The sequence below is a fragment of the Crinia signifera genome, chromosome 8 (assembly GCF_055691185.1).
Source record: "Crinia signifera chromosome 8, ASM5569118v1, whole genome shotgun sequence".
In the NCBI taxonomy this organism is placed as follows: Eukaryota; Metazoa; Chordata; class Amphibia; order Anura; family Myobatrachidae; genus Crinia; species Crinia signifera.
Window position 1 is genome coordinate 67,854,228 of NC_139224.1, and position 22,460 is coordinate 67,876,687.

At 46.8% G+C, this 22,460-nt stretch overlaps 1 protein-coding gene across 1 annotated transcript in view; it reads right to left on the bottom strand.

The window, feature by feature from the left end:
- Positions 1-714: 714 nt before the first annotated feature.
- XPNPEP3 (X-prolyl aminopeptidase 3) overlaps positions 715-22,460 on the bottom strand; it is a 150,696-nt gene continuing 128,950 nt past the window's right edge. Inside the window, exon 10 of the mRNA XM_083156639.1 lies at positions 715-5,479. Within this exon, the coding sequence (XP_083012765.1) occupies positions 5,313-5,479 (167 nt within the window). The 3' untranslated portion in view covers positions 715-5,312. The remainder of the gene's footprint in view (positions 5,480-22,460) is intronic.

The window sequence follows — 22,460 nt, forward strand, 5'->3', positions numbered from 1 at the left end:
TGGGCAACCTCCCATCTTCAATAGAACTCCCATCTTAGTAAATAAACCCCCGTTAAATCTGATGCTTTACATTATATATATATATATATATATATATATATATATATATATATATATATATATATATATATATATATATATATATCAATAACATAAGACCGCACTCCATCCAGCATATACATCTTCTAGGGTGACATCCAGAACACATAGGAGTCCATTTATATAGAAAAAAAGGACGCACTCTCCAGTATATAAATGCAAGTAAAAAAGCTGTGTATTTTGGCAATTTCAAAAAGATAGCAAAAAATGTACTCAACGTTTCTGTCCCATAAGGACCTTCATCAGGAGTTCTGCAACAATTCAATTAAAGCACAGCCTGGGCCAAGCAGCAGGATCCTACAGCATGTAGGATCCTGCTGCTTGGCCCAGGCTGTGCTTTAATTGAATTGTTGCAGAACTCCTGATGAAGGTCCTTATGGGACAGAAACGTTGAGTACATTTTTTGCTATCTTTTTGAAATTGCCAAAATACACAGCTTTTTTACTTGCATTTATATACTGGAGAGTGCGTCCTTTTTTTCTCTCTCTCTCTCTCTCTCTATATATATATATATATATATATATATATATATATATATATATATATATATATATATATATATATATATATATATATATATATATATATATATAAATAAGGATTCTTTTTGCCCGGCACACTCTGTTTGAATATGTTGGTAACACCCGGTGCCCTCCTCAATGGGGTCATGCGACCTTGTAGATAGTGGATATAGACAGGCGGCACTCTCAGGATTTCTTTGTGAAAAAACATGGTATTTATTTCAAACACGATCCAACATGTTTGAAATAACGATCCAACCTGAGGACGGGCAAGACCCGAAACATGTTGGATCGTGTTTGAAATAAATACCACATTTTCCAGACAACCTAGCTGCTGCACAGCTGCACTCATTAATCACTGACACATTTTAAAAGATACACAGGTGGAGCTAATTAGCTCACTTGTGATTCTGTTATTTGATCGCAGAGCTCTGCAAATCAGAAGAACCCCAATATATATTCTTACTACTGTACAGTATCTTCCAATGAGAGTCACAATTGCTCATTTGTAGAGTTGAACCTTACAGCTGAGTAAGTGTGACTCTCAGTCGACCATTTCTACAATCGTTTGGACTACAAAATTTGGCATCACTTACAGCACCAATTGGACCTGAACCACACCTCAGGATCTTAAAGTCTTGCAAACAATTCAAATTGTTTAATTTCAACTCCAGGAATCCAGTTCTAATGAGACCCCATCCACGTGAGATCCATCAAAGTGAGTGTCGAGACTGCTAAAACTAGGACTGTTATACAATTTCCGCCTATGGGCCCGATTCTGGTTTACTGGCAAAAGTAAATACTCTCTCTAATTGACAAAACCATGTGCACTGCAAGGGGGGCGGGGTCATACTTAACATGTTACATTTGCCCCCTGCAGTTCACATGGTTTTGTCCATTAGAGAGAATTTGCTTTTGCAAGTGAACCAGAATCAGGCCATATCTCCATATAGAGGTCACTATAGAAACGGGACTTCAGGCTGTTTATTGTCCATACTGCCTAAGCGAGATCACATTGCTATTTATGTTCCAATTTAATTGATTAAACCAATTGAGGTTTTGACGAAGTCTTTATGAAATTTTGTTCTGAATATATACTAAATCCGATATATGGACTTTTACTCTGAAATAGTGCTGTGTTTTTGTTTTGTCTCATCCCCAGCTCATACCCAGTTCCCCCCCAATGTAACCAACCATCTGTTGGCCACAGCCTAGTGCCCCCTAATCTAACCAACCATCTTATCCCCAGCCGAGTAGCCCCTACCATCCCAGTGTCAGCTAACTGGCCACAACCTAACCCCAAGGTGTGTAACCTTAACCAGTCTCTAGTCTGCCTGGTCCAGCCTTCTGCTCGGTCATTCCCCTCCCCATCTACTATTCTGACCCCAAACCACCACCCCCACACCCCCTAGTTCTGGTAAGATGCTGAGGGCAGTGGTGTAGCTCGGTACCAAGGTGCCCGGAGCAAGGGCATGTTTGCCCCCCCCCCCCCATATTTTTAGTAGGCGGGGCTCTTGCAGGGCAAAATTGCAGGTGGACAGAGCTGCTTTGTGTCCTGACTCCTGCGTCGCCCGGTCGTGACTCACACAGCTGATATTGTGAGCCACGGCCAGGCGGCACAATAGTCAGGACCAGGGCCGGTGCAATGGTTCTCGGCACCCTAGGCATAACTTCTGTTGCCGTATGGAAGGTGTTGCCGTATGGAAGGTGCTACAGAATTATATATGAAATAAACCAACAGGCAGCACTTCAGACTTAATAATTTTCATATAGCAAAGGTGTAAATGTGTAGATTCATAATACAGCCATATGTATACACACAGCCATGCACTGCCTTCTGTCATCCATCCATCGCCTCAATACATACATACATACAAATATATACACACACACACATACATACACAGTGGTGCAAGTAGGAAAAAGGTCTTAGTGGTACTGTGCCGCGCGGCGAAAAATGGGCGTGGTCAGGGGGTGTGACCAGGGGCGTGGTCATATGACACTAGGGGGAGTGGCTGGAATATTGCACGCCAAAGGCACACGGCCAAAGTTTACACAGTAATGCCTGTTACGCGTCACACACCCAATACATATGGCCCATACCATAATGCCCGTTACACATTATTCCCCACACCATAATGCTCATTACACCGCACAACTGATGCCCATTACTAATAGGCCCACACAGTGCCAGATATGCCCCCACAGTGCCCCAGTGCCAGATATATGCCCCCACAATGCCACACATATGCCCCCAGTGCCCCAGTGCCAGATATATGCCCCCACAATGCCACACATATGCCCCCAGTGCCAGATATGCCCCCACAGTGCTACACATATGCCCCCAGTGCCAGATATTCCCCCACAGTGCCACCCATATGCCTCCAGTGCCAGATATGCCCCCACAGTGCCACACATATGCCCCCAGTGCCACATATGCCCCCAAAGTGCCACACATATGCCCCCAGTGCCACATATGCCCCCACTGTGCCACACATATGCCTCCAGTGCCACATATGCCCCCACAGTGCCACACATATGCCCCCAGTGCCACATATGCCCCCACAGTGCCACACATATGCCTCCAGTGCCACACCTATGCCCCCACAGTGCCACACATATGCCCCCAGTGCCAGATATATGCCCCCACAGTGCCACACATATGCCCCCAGTGCCAGATATGCCCCCAGTGCCAGATATAATATGCCCCCACAGTGCCACACATAAATGCCCCCACAGCAGCACAACTCACCAGTGCTGGCTGTGTCCGGGGCAGTCAGGTCCTCTCCCCCCTATAGTCCCCCGCTGTTCTGCTTCCCTGGGGAGGGGAGGGGGAGGGAGCGCATCTCCCGTCTTCTGCCTGGCTCTGTCTATCTCGCGGGCTGGCTCCTGATTGGCTGCCAGCCCGCGAGCGCTGATTGGCTGTCGCCTGACAGCCTAGTCTGAGTGACACAGGGAGGGGAGGGAGAGAAGCGCAATGCGCTCCCCTCCCCTCCGCTCCGATCAGCTGTGGCGGGGCGGCGAAAACCACGCCCCCCGCCACTTACATATGCGCGCATGCGCATTACACACTTTGGGGCAGATTTGTTATGGCGGTACGGGGTACCGGCAGTATTTCTTTTAATGGTACGCCGTACCACCCCGTACCGCCATACTTGCAGCGCTGTACATACATAGTACATACATACTGTATATATGCAGCCATACATAGCCTCTGTCATGCATACATACATCAATACACTGCCTTAGCAAGCATACACATACAGTACATACAATACATATACTATATATCCCATCCTCCACTGCCGCCACTGGCTCAGGATGCAAATATACAAATGCTACTGGAAGGGAGGCACTGCTCCCTGGTGATTCTGCCAGCTCTGTAGCGCCACTGGCATGTTTGATGTTGACGCTAGGGAGGGGAGCGGGGTAACAAGTGGAAGGGCGACTGTTGGTGCCTGATTGATGTGCACTAGTCCCCCCCCCCTCCTACCTCCCGATGGAGCGGGCGTGCTGGGCTGGCAGGGGAGCAGGTGTGCTATGCGGGTGGCAGGCAGAGACTGAGTTTGCGGTGCCCCTTTCAAAATTTGGTATGGGTCCCAGACAGGTCTAATTATGCCCCTAGCACTTGGACAAACCTTGGCATACTGTATAAAGGATGCTGCAAGCATGGACATAAGACTCTCTGGATCATAAAGCTTTAGATTAGTAATCAGTAGAACTTAATTGAACTATTCCTTATAAAGCAGACTGTAGAACAAGGATCAAACAGTTCACTCCTTTGGTTTTTTGTGTAAAACAGTACATCACCAGAACCAGATTTCGACTTCATGGGGTACTAGGAAAGATACTGAGACCCTCCTCCCTTCATCAATCTATATTTTTGCTGCTGACTGCAGGCAGCATTGATAGACTACTGTGGTGCATGCACAGTCTACCGATAAATGCTCAGCTGTGTGTGTACATCGGCATTGCATACAAATCTGAAACAGGCTCTAGGTCTTCTGGAAGTAGGATTAATACCTGTGTCACTGTGTTTACCCTATCAAAGTAAGAGTGTTGGCAGTACATGTGAGGTCGTGAGGCCACGTGGAAGTTGTGCAATGCTCCTCTGGGAATTTTTTGGATGGCAAGGATATTTTTATGGAGTCCCCTGGTAAATGCTGGGCACTAGGCAGTAGGATGCCTTGGGGTATATCTGCCTCAGCATCCCCCAGATGGATGGAAGAGGAAGCAATATTATCATTCTTCTTGCATTAGCTAAAGAGTGTATTGCCAGAACTTGGATGGCTCCTTGTGAAACTACTCTTTCTTGGTCAACTGTACAGTGGTTCATGAGAGATGTATGTATACCAAGTGAAAATATCCCTAAGAGTTTGACAGAGTATTGTCTTTTTGGTTCTAGACATATGCTCTAGACCTGGATGTTTTTAATTTTTTACAAAGTGTGTTTGCATGTACACCATAACCTTGCTACATTTACTTTCTTTATGTAAATATAAAAGAAGGGTTGTCTTTTGTAGTTTAACCCCTCCCCCAGGATAAATTGTAAATCTATTTTTTCTTGCCTCATGATCTTTGTTATTATGCAGTTATTAATATAGCTGTATTTTTTACATATCATCAGAATTCAATAACTTTGTCTGCACATTTGTTTCAAATATGTTCATGTGCTTTTTACTCCAATCTGCATCAGCTGCCTTTTCCACACACTTGATGTATGTCATAAATTTCTTTAGGGCACTCAGCAGAAAGAATAACGGGAGACTGTTCAGTGATCACAACATCATCTTCAATACGGATTCCTAGCCCCTTGTATTTTTCAGGAGCATCATGGTCATTCTCAGGAATATAAATACCTAGTATCAGAAAAATAAATAATATCAGATGAAAGCAAAATTGGCAAAGTCTAAACAGGGATTTTGTACTTACCGTAAATCCTTTTCTCAGAGTCCACAGGTGTCACTGGAGTTACACTGGGGAAAAGAAGGCGACCCCAGGGAGCATGGGCACTTTAAAAATAAATTAGTGTGACCAACTCCTCCCCTTCTACTTCTACAGTCATAAAGATTGTGTCCGGAAGGAGCAGGAAGATAATAACACACTTCCGAAGAGGAGGGTCATAACAACATAACATCATTCAAAACGTATGGTAGAAAAAGAAAAACAATGAGAAAACACTGAAGTAACCACACACACACACACACACACACACACACACACACACACACACACACACGTCAAACATGACTAAATACGTAAATATAGCCGTATATATCTTGAACCCTTACAAGGGAAAACTCCAAAGGTTATCCAAGAGGAACCTAACCTTGAACATATAATGGTGGAGAACAGCACTGAGGTGGGCGTCCAGTGACACCTGTGGACTCAGAGAAAAGGATTTACGGTAAGTACAAAATCCCTGTTTCTCCTTCATCCACTAGGTGTCACTGGAGTTACACTGGGGACGTCCCAGAGCTCCCAACATGGGTGGGAGAGCACTGAGAACCCCTTAAGACAGAGCGGGCAAACTGAGAAGCTGGCACCGCAAAGGTATCAAACCTATAGAAGCGAACAAAGGTTTGACGACCTGACCATGTAGCAGCTCGGCAGAGCTGATGGAGGAAAACCCCATGGGCAGCCGCCCATGAGGGACCACAGATCTAGTGGAGTGCGCCCCTATGGTAGAAGGAGGCATCTAAAAACTAGCAATGTACGCCTGACAAATGGTCAGGCGGATCCACCTGGCAAGCGTCTGTTTGGAAGCTGGCCACCCACGACGTACAGGGTCATAGGTGACAAACAAGACATCCGACTTGCGAAAAGAGGCCGTGCGAGAGACATAAATGCGCAGGGCCCTAACCACATCCAAGGACTTTTCCTCTGGCGAAGCCTCCGAGAAGGCCGGGACCACGATGGGTTGGTTTATGTGGAACGCTGAAACAACCTTTGGTAGAAAGGATAGACTGGTACAGAGCTCTGCTCTGTCCTGGTGAAATTGAAGGAAGGGAGAATGACAAGAAAGTGCTCCCAATTCCGAGACTCTTCTAGCCAGAGCTAACAGAAGAACCACCTTCCAAGTAAGGTAACAAAGATCCACCTCCTCCAATGGCTCAAATACTGACGATCATAAGTATCTGAGAACCAAGTCCAGGTCCCAGGGTGCCATAGGCGGACGAATAGGAGGATGTAGCCTCAGAATCCCTTGGAAGAAGGTTTGTACTTCTGGGATGAAGGCCAACCGTTATTGGAAAAATATGGAGAGGGCCGAAACCTGAACCTTCAGGGAATTCAGCTTTAAACCGAAATTTACACCTGCCTGTAGAAACAGGAGAAGTCTAGCTTTTTTGAAGAGGGTAGTGGATACCTCACGGCCCTCGCACCAAGCCACGTAAGAACGCCAAATCCGGTGGTAGTTTCTCGAAGTGACTTCCTCTCTGGCCCTCATCATGGTAGGTATAACAGTTCTTGAAATACCTGCTCGCCTTAAGATGGACTTTTCAGCAGCCACGCCGTCAAATGAAGATGTCCTAAATCTGGGAAGATGAAGGGTCCCTGACTGAGGAGGTCTTCTTGAAGAGGTAGAGGCCACAGCTCATCGACCAGAAGAGCCGTCAGGTTGGTGTACCAAGAGCGCCGAGGCCAATCCGGTGCTATCAGAAGGGATGTTACTCCCTCCCTCAGTATGCGTTGTAATACCCGAGGAATCAACGGGAACGGAGGAAATAGGTAGACAAACTGAAACCGCCAAGGAGCGACCAGAGTGTCCACCCCCACGGCCTGTGGGTCTCAAATCCTTGCGAAGTACCTTGGAAGCTGGAAATTGTGACGGGATGCCATCAGGTCCACTTGCGGTCGACCCCAATGATGCACTAAGGTCTGAAACACCTGTGGGTTGAGACACCATTCTCCCTGGTGGACATCCTGCCGACTTTGGAAGTCTGCTTCCCAATTGTCTACACCGGGTATGAAGACTGCTGACAAGGCCTGAGCATGGGCCTGAGTCCATAGGATGATCCTGCTCACCTCCTTCATGGCCGCCTGGCTTCGAGTGCCGCCCTGTTTGTTGATATAGGTGACAGCCGTGGCGTTGTCGGACTAGACTCTGATGGCCCTGTCCCGCAGACGATGTCCCGCCTGCAGGAGGGCATAATATACTGCTCTGAGTTCCAGCATGTTGATAGAGAGCAGGCTCTCTTGTCTCGTCCATAGTCCCTGGAACTGATGATCCAGAGTGACCACTCCCCAGCCACGAAGGCTGGCATCTGTGGTGAGGAGTGTCCACTCCCAGATTCCGAATCTCCTGCCTCTTTGTAGATTTTCAGAGTTGAGCCACCACAGCAGAGACAGACGTGCTCGAGGTGATAGGGTCACCTGCTGCTGAAGGTGCAGGTGAGATCCTGACCACTGATGGAGGAGAGACAACTGGAAGGGTCGCGAGTGGAAGCGACCATATTGGACTGCCTCGAAAGAGGCCACCATTTTCCTAGGAGTCTGGTACAGAGATGTACTGATACCTGTCGACATAGTAGCACCAACCGGACCAGGGCCTGTAAGGACTGAATTTTGTCGGATGGCAGGAAAGCCCTCATCTGGTGGATGTCCAGAGTCATTACCGGGGACAGAAGGCGTTGAGAGGGTTGGAGCTGGGACTTTGCGAAGTTCAAGATCCACCCATGTGTAATGAGGATCTTCTGTGTGAGAAGAATATTGGTCAATAGAGTATCCCTTGAACGGCTCTTCAGCAGAAGATCGTCCAAGTAAGGGATAATTGCCACACCCTGAGATCGGAGGAAATCCATAATCACTGCCATCACGTGGCACAAGAAAAAGACTGGAGTAGTATCCCTGAGTACGCTGATCCTCGGGTACTGGCACCACAACTCCCGTTGTCTGCAGCTTGGAGACCGCTGACAACAGAAGCCGTGCTTTGTCCTGAGAGACCTGTAAACCGGTCTTGAAGAACCTGTTTGGGGGAGATCAGCGAAAATGAATCTTGTAGCCCTGGGCTACCAGATCCCTTACCCATGAGTCCTGAGAAGACTGCAGCCAGACGTGACAGTAAGACTTCAGTCGGGCCCCTACCCTGGGATCCTGGGTGGTTGCCCGAGGCACCTCTGCCGCATCCTCTGGAACCTCTTTGTGATGGAGCACCACCTCTGGAATGGCCTCTGAATCTGCTAGTGGGACGAAAGGACCGACAGGAAGGCCTTTGTGGTGTCCTGTGAGTCGCTGGTGGAGCTGCTGAAGGAAGGAAGTGAGACTTACCTACTGTTGCCTGGGATATCCACTTATCGCGCTCAGGCCCGAACAGGACAAAACCATTAAATGCAAGAGCCTCCACCGCTCATTTGAACTCTACGTCCACCTGCCATTGGCATAACCAAAGGGCCCTGCGAGCTGAAATGGATAAAGCAGAAATTCTTGCTGCAACCATACAGACATCTGATGAGGCGTCCATTAAAAATGTGGAGGACTCCTGAATTTGTTCAGCAAGCTGAATGATGGAAGCGGGGTCAGAACCCTCACAGACCTCTGTTAAAATCTGTGAGGTCCATACCCCCATGGCCTTATTTACCCAGCATCCGACCTGAGCCGGATGCTGTATAACACCAGCTGCAGAAAAAATGTTTTTTAGGGTTACCTCTAACTTACGGTCTGAGGTGTCCTTAAGGTTGGTAGCCCCTGGTACTGGGAGAACTGCCTTCTTTGACAGTCGCGATATCGATGAGTCCACTACTGGTGGGATCTCAACCTTCTTCCTACCCTCAGGTGGAAGGGGGTAATTTGACAAAAACCTGCGGGGTACCTGAAATTTTTTGTCAGGATGACACCAAGCCTGCAGCACATGGTCATTTAGTTCCTCCGCTGGAAAGGTGGGAGATTGCTTTTTCCCAAAAAGAGAAGGACAGACCGGAATGTCAGTATCCTCTGTCACATTACAGGCAATCTTAACCATCTCAATTAAATCTACCAAGCCTTGAGAGGCTTGAGCAGGCTCCTGCGTATCAAATGCTAAAACATCATCATCATCATCATCTGGGGGCAAATTCACCCTCCTCCAGATCAGGCATATCATCATAATCACCTACACCCACAGTCTGTGGGAGCAACCTCTTTCTTTGTAAAAGAGGGGGATTTAATGCCTTTAAAAAGGTGAAGCACCAGCGCCCTCTGCTGGGGCCGAGACCAGAGCTTTTGTTAAGACCTGTACAGCAGAAGCCAAAGAGGCCTGCTGGCTTCTGGCAGTCTCTCTATCTCTTTGAGCTGCTGATAGCTCAGTAGATAACTGAGACATGACATCAGCAAGATGTGATGTCCAAACAGGGGTATGCACAGGAGACTGCGGTAATGGGGGTTAACAGTGTATTTATCACACAGTGAGACTCCCTCTACAGAAGGTGTACATTTACCATTACACTTCTTGCAAGTAACCCTATTGGAGTTACCTCCGGCCATTGTAACAAGTACACAGTAATCACCACACACTACCACACTTAAACAGAGAGTAGGTATAGGATAGCCAGTCAAAAGTACTGGAAGGGAGAGGCAGTAAAAGAAAAGGAGCAGTCACAGAGCCAAAACAGCGCTATGGTATATAATACAGGAGAGCTATGACCCTATTTGAAACACAGCCCAAACCCCACTGTAACTCACAGACCGGGTAGAGCTTTAAGCAGGGCGGTCACCAGGAGACAATGGATCACCCAACTGTTGTCTTAGGGAGGGATCTACAGCGCAACAAGGAGCCTCCAGCAGCGTGTCAGCGGCGCCAAACTGTATTGAAAATATCCGCCGTGCATGCATGAAATGCCGGGGTATTCCAGGGCTTGCTGGGAGCACCGCGCGGTAACCCCGCCCCCCGGCAGCTCCATCTTCTATAATGGCGCCATCTTTAAATAAACCCTATGCTGCACCGCCGTTTGTGTCCCTGACCTCCCTCTAACAGGGAGGCAGGGTAATACTCACAGGTGCTGCGGCACTGCCGTGGGTGGTGGGGCTGGGGGAGGATCAGGGGTGCGTGCCTCGTATGAGTGGCGCCCGTTGCATCTCGAGAGATGGTGGTCTTTGTCAGCCAGGGAGCCGGGTGAAAACCGTGGCAGCAGCCGGCTCTCTCCAGCAGGCTCCCGCATCGGAGGCAGATACAGATGGGGCAGGTCCCATCTTGGCAGGGGATGGCGCTGGCGTCGCCAGCCGCCATCCCCCGCCAGCGCCATGGCGATGGTGAGAAGGGGACGCGCGCGCATGAGAGGCGCGCGCGTCCCCTTCCGACGGCGCTTCCATCCGTTTCCCCGGGTCCCCGCCGGCTTGCCGGCGGTAACCCGGGGTCCCCGCCGCCTGCCCGCATCCCCCCTAACCCTGTCCGTCTCCCTGAGGCGGAGACAGACAGGGTTTCCGTCGCGCTGGCGACGGAGACTGAGACGCGCGTGCCTCAGTGTATTCGCTGGCGCGGCTGCTGGCGGGTCGCCAGGGCGGACGTTCTGGCGATCCGCCAGCCAGGATGGGACCTGCCCCATCTGTAGTAGCAGCAACTATCTGCCTGTCCTCAATGGCAATTCTTGCTGCTTTATGCCTTATTACAAAAAAGCCCAGGAGATGAGCCAAATGTGACCTGCTCCCTTTCGGGCACAATCTAAGAAAGCCTGGGAGGGGAAGTAGAAGGGGAGGAGTTGGTCACACTAATTTATTTTTAAAGTGCCCATGCTCCCTGTGGTCACCTTCTATTCCCCAGTGTAACTCCAGTGACACCTAGTGGATGAAGGAGAAATAGAAAATACAAAAACAAATTTGTTTAATAAAATAGTGTATTTTGGGTGAACTTACTTAAAAAAAACATTTGAAAATGTAACTTTTGATTTTTAGTTGAGCAAAATCTGTAATAGTTTTCTACAATATATGCCTTTTGTGCTTCCTGGCAGAATCTAAACATAAATAGTGCTTTAACAGTATCAATATGGACTTTGGGCCTGATTCAAAGTTGATCACTGAATTCACAATCTGTTCGATTATCAAATGACTGCGGATGCGTATGGAACGTAACACACATGCGCGAGCTGAAATAGCAAAAAAATCTAATCACAATCCCCTTGCAATTTAAAAAAGGAAAAGACAGTTAAGATACAAACTATGGGGTTTTAATATTGAATTTAGACATGTATATAAAATATATAATTCTATTTATGAGAAAAATTTCTACCCTACCCCAAAGTAAAAGCTTTCATCCAATATTGTGCAGCAATGTGGTATATCCTCTGTTGGGTAGACACTAACACACACAGCAAATAAGTTAAAATGTCATTAACAAAACTGAGTATTATATTATGGCATACTGGAGATATGGTCACTAGGTTGACATGCACTGGGTCAACCACTGAATGTTGACATGCATGAAGGTCAACATGGGGTTAGGTCAACAGTAACATTAGGTCGACACATGCATTAGGTCGACAGTCAAAAGGGTGACATGGGGTTTTATCACTTTTTCTTGAGCCGACAGGCTATATTTAATGCCCTACCATACACTGTGGCATGGCGGAAGAATCAAATAGTGTGCCCGAAGCATGGCGAACGCAGCAAGCCATGCGAAGCAACGTGGTGCACTCAGTGTCCATGTCGACATTCAGGATAACAAAAGTGGAAAGACTCCATGTCGATATTTTGACTGTCGACCTTGCCTATGTTGACCGAACACATTTGTTGACCTTCAGACATGTCAACATTGATACATGTCAACCTTCTGTGGTTGACCATCCTCTTATCGACCCTATGACCCTTACCTACATAAGCAGCATTTAAGAGGACTATCACTATACTATCACTATAAATGCGGCATTGAATATATATTCAATGCTGTCAGCGAGCCCCTGATGGTGAGCAGTGCCGATAGCTCGCTGTCACAGTATTCAACGTTGTCCCCTTAATTCGCCATTTCCTCCTCGCTGGTGCTTTTCAGCGAGTGCAGCCATCAAAATGGTGAGACTTGCTGCATTTGCGGCAAACCTCACCATTTAAGGGAATACTCGCTTTCCTCTGACAGCGAGGATTTTTGCAAAACATTGAAACGATGAAGGGGGTTGAACAGCGTGGAAAAAGCCATCCGCTTGCATTGTATACAACCCATTGTCTGTACTGTTGGCAAGCAAAGTATTTTTTAGCACATAACATAACATAGGCAGATATAACCAAATGTTAAAAATAGCTTTTGGGGTACTTTCCTGCCAGTGACCAGAGCTCTACAAAAAGCCGAGATTCAATACAGGTGGGGCCTTCCCCACCAAGCTGATCATAAGGCGCAATGGCTCTACAGACGTAGTGACGACACCAGAAGATGGCATAAAGCTCCTCGTCAAATGGAACCTAGATGGCATCGCAGCAGCGACCTCAAAACCCCCCAGACTGAACAATGACTGTCTCACGTCGAAATAAGCTGGGGACACCTTTGGACACAACATATCCTTTGAATTTAGCCATACTTGAACGCTGAAAGTTTGGCAGTTTATGCCTAAGAGATATGTGAGGTATCTGCGCAGTTAGCCTGCACCCGACGAGAACGCGGGAATTTCCCCTGACTGCCCCATCCCATGATGGGTTAGCAATAGAAAGGGGCGGGCTGGCGGTTCAGATATCTCTCCCTGTTATGTTTCCCTATTGCTGTGCTCATCGTCCATGGCGATGCCTGGAAAGTTACCCAGGAGTATTATTGTTATAAAAATGTTATACTACTGTTATATAGATAGTATGTTATACTAAAGTTGCTTAGATATTTGCTAATACTAGTTTGCACTAATCTTATCCAACACAATCTCACTAACCAGAGAATGACAGAGGCGCATATTCTCTCCGTGCCCCCTAAATGTGCCACCGCCTAAGGTGGCCTTGTCTAGTAGTACCTAATTGGTACTCTCAAACCCCCCGTACTACCCCTGTTTTTTCCCCCCACCTAACCAAAGGGTACGGTCCATATTATGCCTCACTAAACGAACCACTCCTCTGATTCTGCAAAGCAATGTTCTTACACCAAACTCCAGACTAGCACGCCAAATTCAACTAAAAAATGGTTAATGTTTTGTCTTTAAATGTTAAGGGTCTTAACTCACCGAACAAAAGGAAACTAGCACTACACCACTTTGCTAAAGTAAAAGCGCACGTGGTGGCGGTCCAGGAAACTCACTTTATGGCCTCTTCTGCGCCCAAATTCACTAACTTTAAATTCCCTACTACCTACACCTCCAATGGCCCTCAAAAAAAAGCAGGAGTAGCGATCTTAATATCCTCAGCATGCAAATTCGTACTAGAAAAACAAACGACAGATACAGAGGGTCGCTACCTAATTCTAAACGGCCAATTGGAAAATAAACAAGTCACTATAGCGAATATATATGTACCTAACTCCAAACAGATTCCCTTTATACGAAAATTCTGCACAGTACTACAAGCTAATTGCTCGGGAAGCCTACTACTCCTAGGCGACTTTAACCAGGTATTAGATGCCCATATGGATAAGTCAACTCCACTTCGAACTCTAACCAAACCCACCCCTAAAGATCAATCCAATCAATTTAGGAAGATACTAAACGAATATGCCCTATACGATATCTGGAGGGCAAAAAATCCCTCATGCAGAGACTATACTTTCTATTCCCCAGTGCATAATTCTTATTCTAGAATTGATTTAGCCCTCTCGGACAAATGGACACTCCAGCAGATCAAAAAAGCTAGCATAATCCCCATACCCTGGTCCGACCACATGGCCTTGTCACTCAGGTGGGACTTAAACTATTACCACCCTGGCTCGAGACAGTGGCGCCTTGGCAACTACCTCCTAGACATCCCAAGCGTTAAGGAGGCTATACAAAAAAATCTACAACTGTTTCTGGATACAAATGATCCAACTGATACAAACACCTTTAACTACTGGTGCACCTTGAAAGCAGTGGTCAGAGGGTCAATTATACAAGCAGCAGCCAGGCACCGTACCAAACAAAATAAATTGATGAAAGATGTAGAAACCCGCTTAGCTGAATTAGAATCCAAACTTAAACTCTCCCCCTAGGACAAATCAATATACAAAAACCTACTTAAAACTAGGGAAGAATGGAACATGCTCTCCCTTCAGGAGGTGCACAGAAACCTCTTTAAATTGAAACAAAAATTTTATGTCCAAGGCGATAAAGCCGGTAAGCTATTAGCACGAAAACTTAGGGGCAAAGTAGCACAGGAGAGAGTAAAGGGGGTGGTGAATCTGAAAGGCACGAAAGTTACGGATCCGTCCAAGATTGCAAATGCCTTCGCCGAATATTATTCCTCACTGTATAATTTAAAAGACGACCCTGAGACCCCCCCAACCCACTACAGAAGGCATAACCTCCTTTTTAGAAAATATCTCTCTACCCTCCCTGGACCCGACCGCTCTCGCTACTTTGGAGAGCCCTTGGTCGATCGATGAGATTGAGAAGGTCATATCGGACCTCCCACTAGAAAAAGCACCAGGCCCCGACGGCTACACTAATAAATTATACAAAACCTTCAAAAACTCACTATCCCGCCCAATGCAACAAGTATATGAGGAGGCTTCCGCAAAAGGGACCTTTCCAACAGAAATGTTAGAAGCACGAATAGTCGCATTCCCCAAACCGGGGAAGAATCCCTCTAATCTTGCCAATTTTCGTCCCATTGCACTTCTAAACACTGATGTGAAAATATATGCAAAGCTCATTGCCAATAGACTTGCGCCGCTGCTCCCATCCCTCATCTGTCACGACCAGGTGGGGTTTGTGAGCGGCCGCCAAGCATCGGATAACTCTAGGAGACTGGTTGATGTCTTGGATGCCTTCTCCGTATCCCCTGAGCCGCTGCTTCTACTCTCGCTGGATGCGGAGAAGGCGTTTGATCGCCTGCACTGGGGGTACCTACGGGAGGTGCTGATTAAATTTGGTATTAAAGATAGGGCCCTATCATCAATATTAGCCCTATACTCGAACCCATCGGCAAAAGTCTTTATAAATGGAATGCTATCAGTTGCCTTTGCTATATCAAATGGCACGCGCCAGGGCTGCCCCCTATCCCCCCTGATGTTCGCCTTAGCAATTGAGCCACTGGCCGAAACTATCAGGACTACAACTACAATAACAGGCCCCTCACTGTTTGATCACTCGCAGAAAATATGCTTATTTGCAGATGATGTACTGCTGACTATTACAAACCCCAGCACCTCCTTGCGGAGCCTACACAAGATTCTACAGGTATATTCATCAGTATCCTTTTATAAATTAAATTGCTCCAAAACGGAAGCTCTCCCGATTCACTTCACCCCCACCCTACTAGATCAACTTAAATCTAAATACTCATGGCAGGACAATAGCATCAAATATCTGGGCATACATGTCCCGGCAAAGACCCAAAACATTCTTTCATATAACTACCTCCCACTATTAGCTAATCTTAAAAAATTTACACAGGAATGGATGATGCAACACGTGTCATGGATGGGTCGAATAGCGGCTCTAAAAATGGTGCTGCTTCCAAAACTGCTGTATCTATTTAGAACAATACCCATATTACTACCGGACTCCCTACTCGCACAATTCGACAAATTATTTATAGCATACATAGGGAAAGGCAAAAAGCCAAGGCTGGCAAAAAAGATTATGGCTCAACCCAAAGCCTATGGAGGCCTGGCGTATCCAGACCTTCAAGCGTACCAAAGGGCCTCGTTGCTAGCCTCTATGGGGGCATGGATGACAACGGATGAACCCAAACCATGGGTCATAGTGGAAAGAGGTCTAGTATCTCAATTTCCCCTCGTGGATCTATTATGGCTACCTCCATCAGAGGTAAAACAAGTTGTCCATCCCTCTATAGTGGTTCAAGCGGTATGTAAATCATGGAACACGCTGAGGACCCGTATGCTGGGAGGGCCACAACCCACACTAGAATTGTCATTGAGGGGACTGGCACGCCTGATCCCAGACTTGTCCCTCGACCTGTGGATAGCTAACAATATTATCACACTGAAAGATTTGACAGACTCAGGAACAATACTTTCCTTCACACAAATTCAAGAAAAGTACCCCATACCCTGGAAAGAGTTCTATAAATATTTACAGGTGCGACAATGGCTACAAACTGTCTCCCCACCCCCCCGGGCCCTGAAGCCAATACCCAATACATTATTGGCATTACTCCAAAAGACAAACAATAAAGGTGCAATATCTAGGTGGTACAATTCTCTAGTCACACCCCAACAATACTCAAAAACTTCCTCTCAAGTCAAATGGGAAACAGATATGGGCTTGCCTATGTCAGAAGAGGAATGGCAATCCGTATTTCAGATGTGCTTTAAAATGTCTAAGTGTATATCCCATATAGAACAATTTTTTAAACTCTTACATAGGCTGTATATGACCCCCGCCCTCCTCCACAAAATAAGCGCTACGAACCCAAGATCCTGCTGGCGCAACTGTGGCGGGGTGGGATCAATATACCACATATTTTGGGCTTGTCCTCTAGTGGCTGACCTTTGGAAGAGAGTATTCCGATTAACCTCTAATATACTACATCACACTATCGACCCACAACCGAAAGTTGCACTGTTTCACATCCTCCCAGACATAGCCTCACACTCTGATAAATATGTCATCGGCCACATATTGGCCTCAACCAAACGTCTACTAGCCCGCAACTGGAGGACAACTAACATACCTAGCCTTAAAGAGATAGAAGAGGCAGTACAATCACACTTTGAATTTGAATCAGCTGGCACATCCTATAACTCAATGCCAGCAACTTCCGCAACTAGACTATGGCAGACTTGGGTGGAATATAAATCAGAACTAGCAATGTAGGATTAAACATGTATGTACTTATTTACTCTGATCATTTTAATATATTGTATTACTGTACTTCTGCACTATATTATTACATTACGGAATTGTAACCGTATCCCCCCCCCCTTACCCCTATCTTTGTTTTGTACCATTTCCCCAAAAAATAGGAAAATCAAAGTCATGAAACACGCTTGAAATGTTTTACTGTTTATTTGAATTTGTGACATTCAATACAAATTTAAAATTGAAAAAAAAAAATAGCTTTTGGGAAAAAAAAGGGGGATTTTTGTAAGAAATTACCCTTCGAATCCCTTTCTCTGAGTCCATCCTGGTGACACAGCTAACCATGGGATGTAGGAGGGTTTGCCAGGAGCAAGGCACCTATGCTAACTTGTTTGAGAGGTAGGCTCCTCCCTTCTGCATCCCAGCATTCCTCAGTTCAACTTCTAAAGCACACTAGGATACATTACTCAGTACAACGCCTGAACATATTAATATGCACAATTCAAAAATAACGAAATAACATGACAATACATGAACATTTTAAACTTACTGAGCGTAAGGGAGGGATCGCTGTGTCAGAGGAAGGGATTTGAACAATAAATTCTTACAAAAATCCCCTTTTCTCTGTCGTCCATCCTAATGACACAGCTAACCATGGGACGTTCAAGAGCCGGTCCTTTGGGAGGGTACGCTCAGGCTTGCAGTTCTCATCACTGCTCGTCCAAGTGAAGCGTCCCCTGGCGCGAACTCATGGAACCTGTAGAATTTGGAAAGGTATGAACAGAGGACCAGGTGGCAGCCCTGCATAACTGCTCCACTGTAGCCCCATGACGCACAGCCCAAGAGGAAGCAACGGACCTGGTGGTATGGGCATTACTCCTGGAGGGAATTGGTCTCCCTACCTTAATGTAAGCAAAGGCAATTACTGACCTTAACCATTTAGCAATGGTCTGCTTAGAAGCAGGCCACCCTCTCTTATGCAGATCATATAGTACCAAGAGCAAATCAGTTTTGCTGAAATCCTTTACCCTGTCTACATAGATGCGCAGAGCGCAACAACGCCAAATTTCTTCAGCTTGTCCCTATTTCTCACCTCCTCTGAAGGGCAAAACACCAGGAGCACAATCTCCTGGTTTAAATGGAAATTCAACACTACCTTAGGTAGATCACTGTTCTAAGTACAGCCCTGTCATCATGAAAAACAAGAAACGGAGACTTGCAAGACAAGGTCCCCAATTCTGAAACTTGCCTAGCCGAAGCTATGACTAACAGAAAAGTAAGTTTCCAAAAAAGATATTTAAGATCAGCTGACCTTAAAGGCTCAAATGGAGGTTTCTGCAGAACCAACAATACCAGAGACAGGTCCCAAGGCGCCACCGGCTGCCTATATGGGGGTTTAAATCTCATAACTCCCTGTAAAAATGTCTGTACTTCTGGCAACAGAGCCACTCTTTTCTGAAAGAATATGGATAAAGCAGACAGCTGTACCTTTAAAGACTGCAGGCTAAGCCCCGCTAAAAATACATCTTGGAGAAACTCCAAAAGTCTATTGACCTTGAACCTACCTTCTGACGTTCACACCACCTGATATAAATTTTACAAACCTGATGGTAATTAGCTGCTGACACAGGCTTGCGAGCCCTAAGCATGGTTTGGATAACAGCATCTGAGAAACCTTTCTTCCTTAATAAGGAGGTTTCAAATGCCAGGCCGTCAAATTGAGACAAGCTAGGTCCAGGTGTAGAAACGGTCCTTGTTTGAGTAGGTCTGGCCGAAGAGGAAGACGCCAGGAGTCCATCGACAACCTCAGTATGTCTGAATACCAAGACCTCCTGGGCCAATCCGGAGCAATAAATATGATTTGCACCGCCTGTGTCCTCTCTCTCTCTTGAGGACCCGAGCAATCATAGGAAATGGAGGGAACACATAGGCGAGGGTAAAACACCATGGAACGGTCATGATCCCTGATTCGAGAACAGAACCTGGGGACCTGACAGTTGTGTCTGGACGCCATCAAGTCTACCTCTGGGAGCCCCCAAAGAGCTACTATTTCCTGAAAGACTTCTTGATGCAACGCCCACTCTCCTTCCAGCAGATCTGCCCTGCTGAAGAACTCCACTTCCACATTCCAGATCCCCGGAATTAATACAGCTGACAGAGTTGGAATGTTCACTTCTGCCCACTGAAATATCCGAGAGACTTCCTGCACAGCCATCCTGCTGCGAGTACCGCCCTTATGGTTTATGTAAGCCACAGCCGTGGCATTGTCTGATTGTTTGCGGATGGGTGACCCCTTTATGAGATCATTCGCTTGTAGCAGCGTCTTCCAAACTACCCGGAGTTTTAGAAAGTTGTTTGGCAGTTTTGATTCCTCTTTCGACCACCGACCTTGCAATCTGAGGTGCAGGACCACCGCCCCTGAGACTAGCGTCGGTCGGGACGACCAGCCAATCCCACGAGCGAAGGGAACGGCCCATTTGCAGAGACTCCAGATCCGTCCACCAAATCAACCTTTCATTCCTTGTCTCCTGAGACAGTAACAGCGTTTCCTGTTTCATGGATGTCGGGTTCCCTGACCAACAGGCCAGAATGTTCGACTGAAAGGGCCTTGAGTGAAACCTTGCATACTGGAGGTTCTCGAAAGTTGCTACCATCTTGCCCATCTTGCTTCAAGCTCTGCCAAACTGCTGGATTCGGCGACTGGAGAATCGGCAGCACCAAACGGCAAATGTCTATTGCCTTGGACTCTGGGAGGAACACACGATCCAAGATCACACCCAAAATCTGAAGTTTCTGAGTGGGCGTTAGATGAGATTTCGGGAGATTCAACATCCACCCATGATCTCAGAGAAACTGCATTGTCAGATGTTCCGGCAACTTCTCTGCCGATTCAGCCTTAAACAAGGTCATCCAAGTATGGAATAATTACAATACCTTTTAACCTGAGAGCTGCTGCCATGACAGCCATCACTTTTGTGAAAACTCTCGGGGCTGTGGCTAGCCCAAAAGGTAAAGCCTGTTTTCTGCATATAGGCACATGTAGATGAGTGTCCTGGATGTCCACTTACGCTAAAAATTCACCAGGTTTTATGCTTAAAAGCACTGACCTCAGAGATTCCATCCTGAAGTGGGTCCACCCACAGATGTAGGTTTAAAGACTTCAGATTTAGAATGGGTCTGAAGGAACCATCTGGTTTGGGGACTAAGAAAATAATGAAATAGAATCCCTTCTTTCTTTCCTCCTGAGGCACTGGGATCACCACTCCATTCTCGAGAAGCAACGTTATTGCCCCCAAGAGGGTTTTCACAAGCGAGCCTCCCGCAGTAGGGGTGTAGGAAGAAATCTCTTTGGAGATTGATCCTGTAATCCTGAGAAATGATGGAAAGAACCCAAGGGTCCGGGGTGGAGTGATTCCACATATCTCGAAACTGCAGGAGGCGACCCCCCCACTCTGATTCCAGAACGGGGAGTCTCCGCCCCATCATGCTGAGGACTTATCCTCACTTTTGGAAGGGTGCTTCTTGGTAAAGGCCCCAAAGCAGGATCTGGGCGCCCTTCCTTTGCCAGAAGGAAACTTTTGTCTGCCTGCTTGTCCTCTATTGGCCGCACCCCCTCGAAAGGAGGAGCGAAAGGACGGCCCAAATGCGCCAAACCTAGACACTGGATGTTAAGAGCTGCTAGGAAGGAAAGTACTCTCCCCCCCTCTCCTTTGAAAGCTAATGCCTATTGGGACTTTTTGGATTCACTGTCAGCTTCCCAAGCTTTAAGCCAAAGAGCTCTCCTAGCTGTCACAGATGTGGCAGATACATTTGACGCTATCTTAGCGCCTTCCTCAGAACGTACTCCGCCAAAGCAAAGGCTTCTGTATCAGCTTGAAGCTGATTACTCAAGGCATCAGCCCACTTCATCATGGCCTTAGATACCCACGCAGATGCAATAACAGAGTGTGAGGTAAAGCCTACCCCTTCAAACACTCTTTGAAAGCAGCACCCACTAGAACAGACAAAGCAGTAGATTTAGACCACCTGGCAACGGGTGCATCCACTAGAGGGCTCTTTTCCCACAATTGCACATGCTCCTCCGGCATGGGATACATGTTTGCAAATCTTTTGGGCATAAAAAGCCTATTATCAGGCATCTTCCACGCCTCTCCAAGCAATGCTATCATGCCCTCATCTGAGGGGAAAGTAATTGTGTCCTTGCGCAGCTTCTTCAATATACTCTAAGCTGGCACTTTATCCTCATCTGAGAGATTCAAAACCTGTTTAACAGCTAGAATCAAATTCTCAATACCAGGGACAGAAGATTCATATTCTTCCCTCTGGTCCCAAAAAGTATCCTCTGTATATTCTCCTTCATCTTCAGACTCTAAAGTCAGCAGGGGAGGTGTAGATAAAGGGTGCCTGGGGGAAGTCACTTGGTAAGCTGCTCCATAAAAGTATTTATTTTATGGACACTCTGAGCTGTGTCCTGCATCACCTGCAGTAAAGCAGGGTCCCCCTGAGATGGAGTAATAGAGCCCACAGAGGTTGAGGGGAGGAAAAAGGCCTAGGAGATTTTACAAGCTCATCTCTCTGCCTATTCAATTCCTGTACTAAGGCATTCATAGATCTCCCCAAGGCAGCCGCCCACACAGGTTCAGGCTGCTCAGACCTCTTGGCTTGAGCCTCACTGGGCACAGACTCACATGAAGGGCAAAAATCCCCCTGATCAATCTGTTCAATTGTTAATTTAACACCGCAAAACCTGCGGTAAATTAACATGGCAGAGGCTCCCTTCCCAAGAGCAGCAGCACTACACCTTTCAGTCATGATTACACACAGTGCACAATGTAAGGTGTCTGCACAGAATAATGTAACAGTATACTTATCTGTCTGTGCTGCTGCAATGGCCCCTCAGCTGTCACCAGGGAAAGCGCTGCCCAGGAGAAACTTTCACTCCGTTCTGCAGTGTAAATCCTTCTTCAGTGTGGAGAGAAAAGGCGCCAGAACAGAGTCCCCCAGTGGGGAA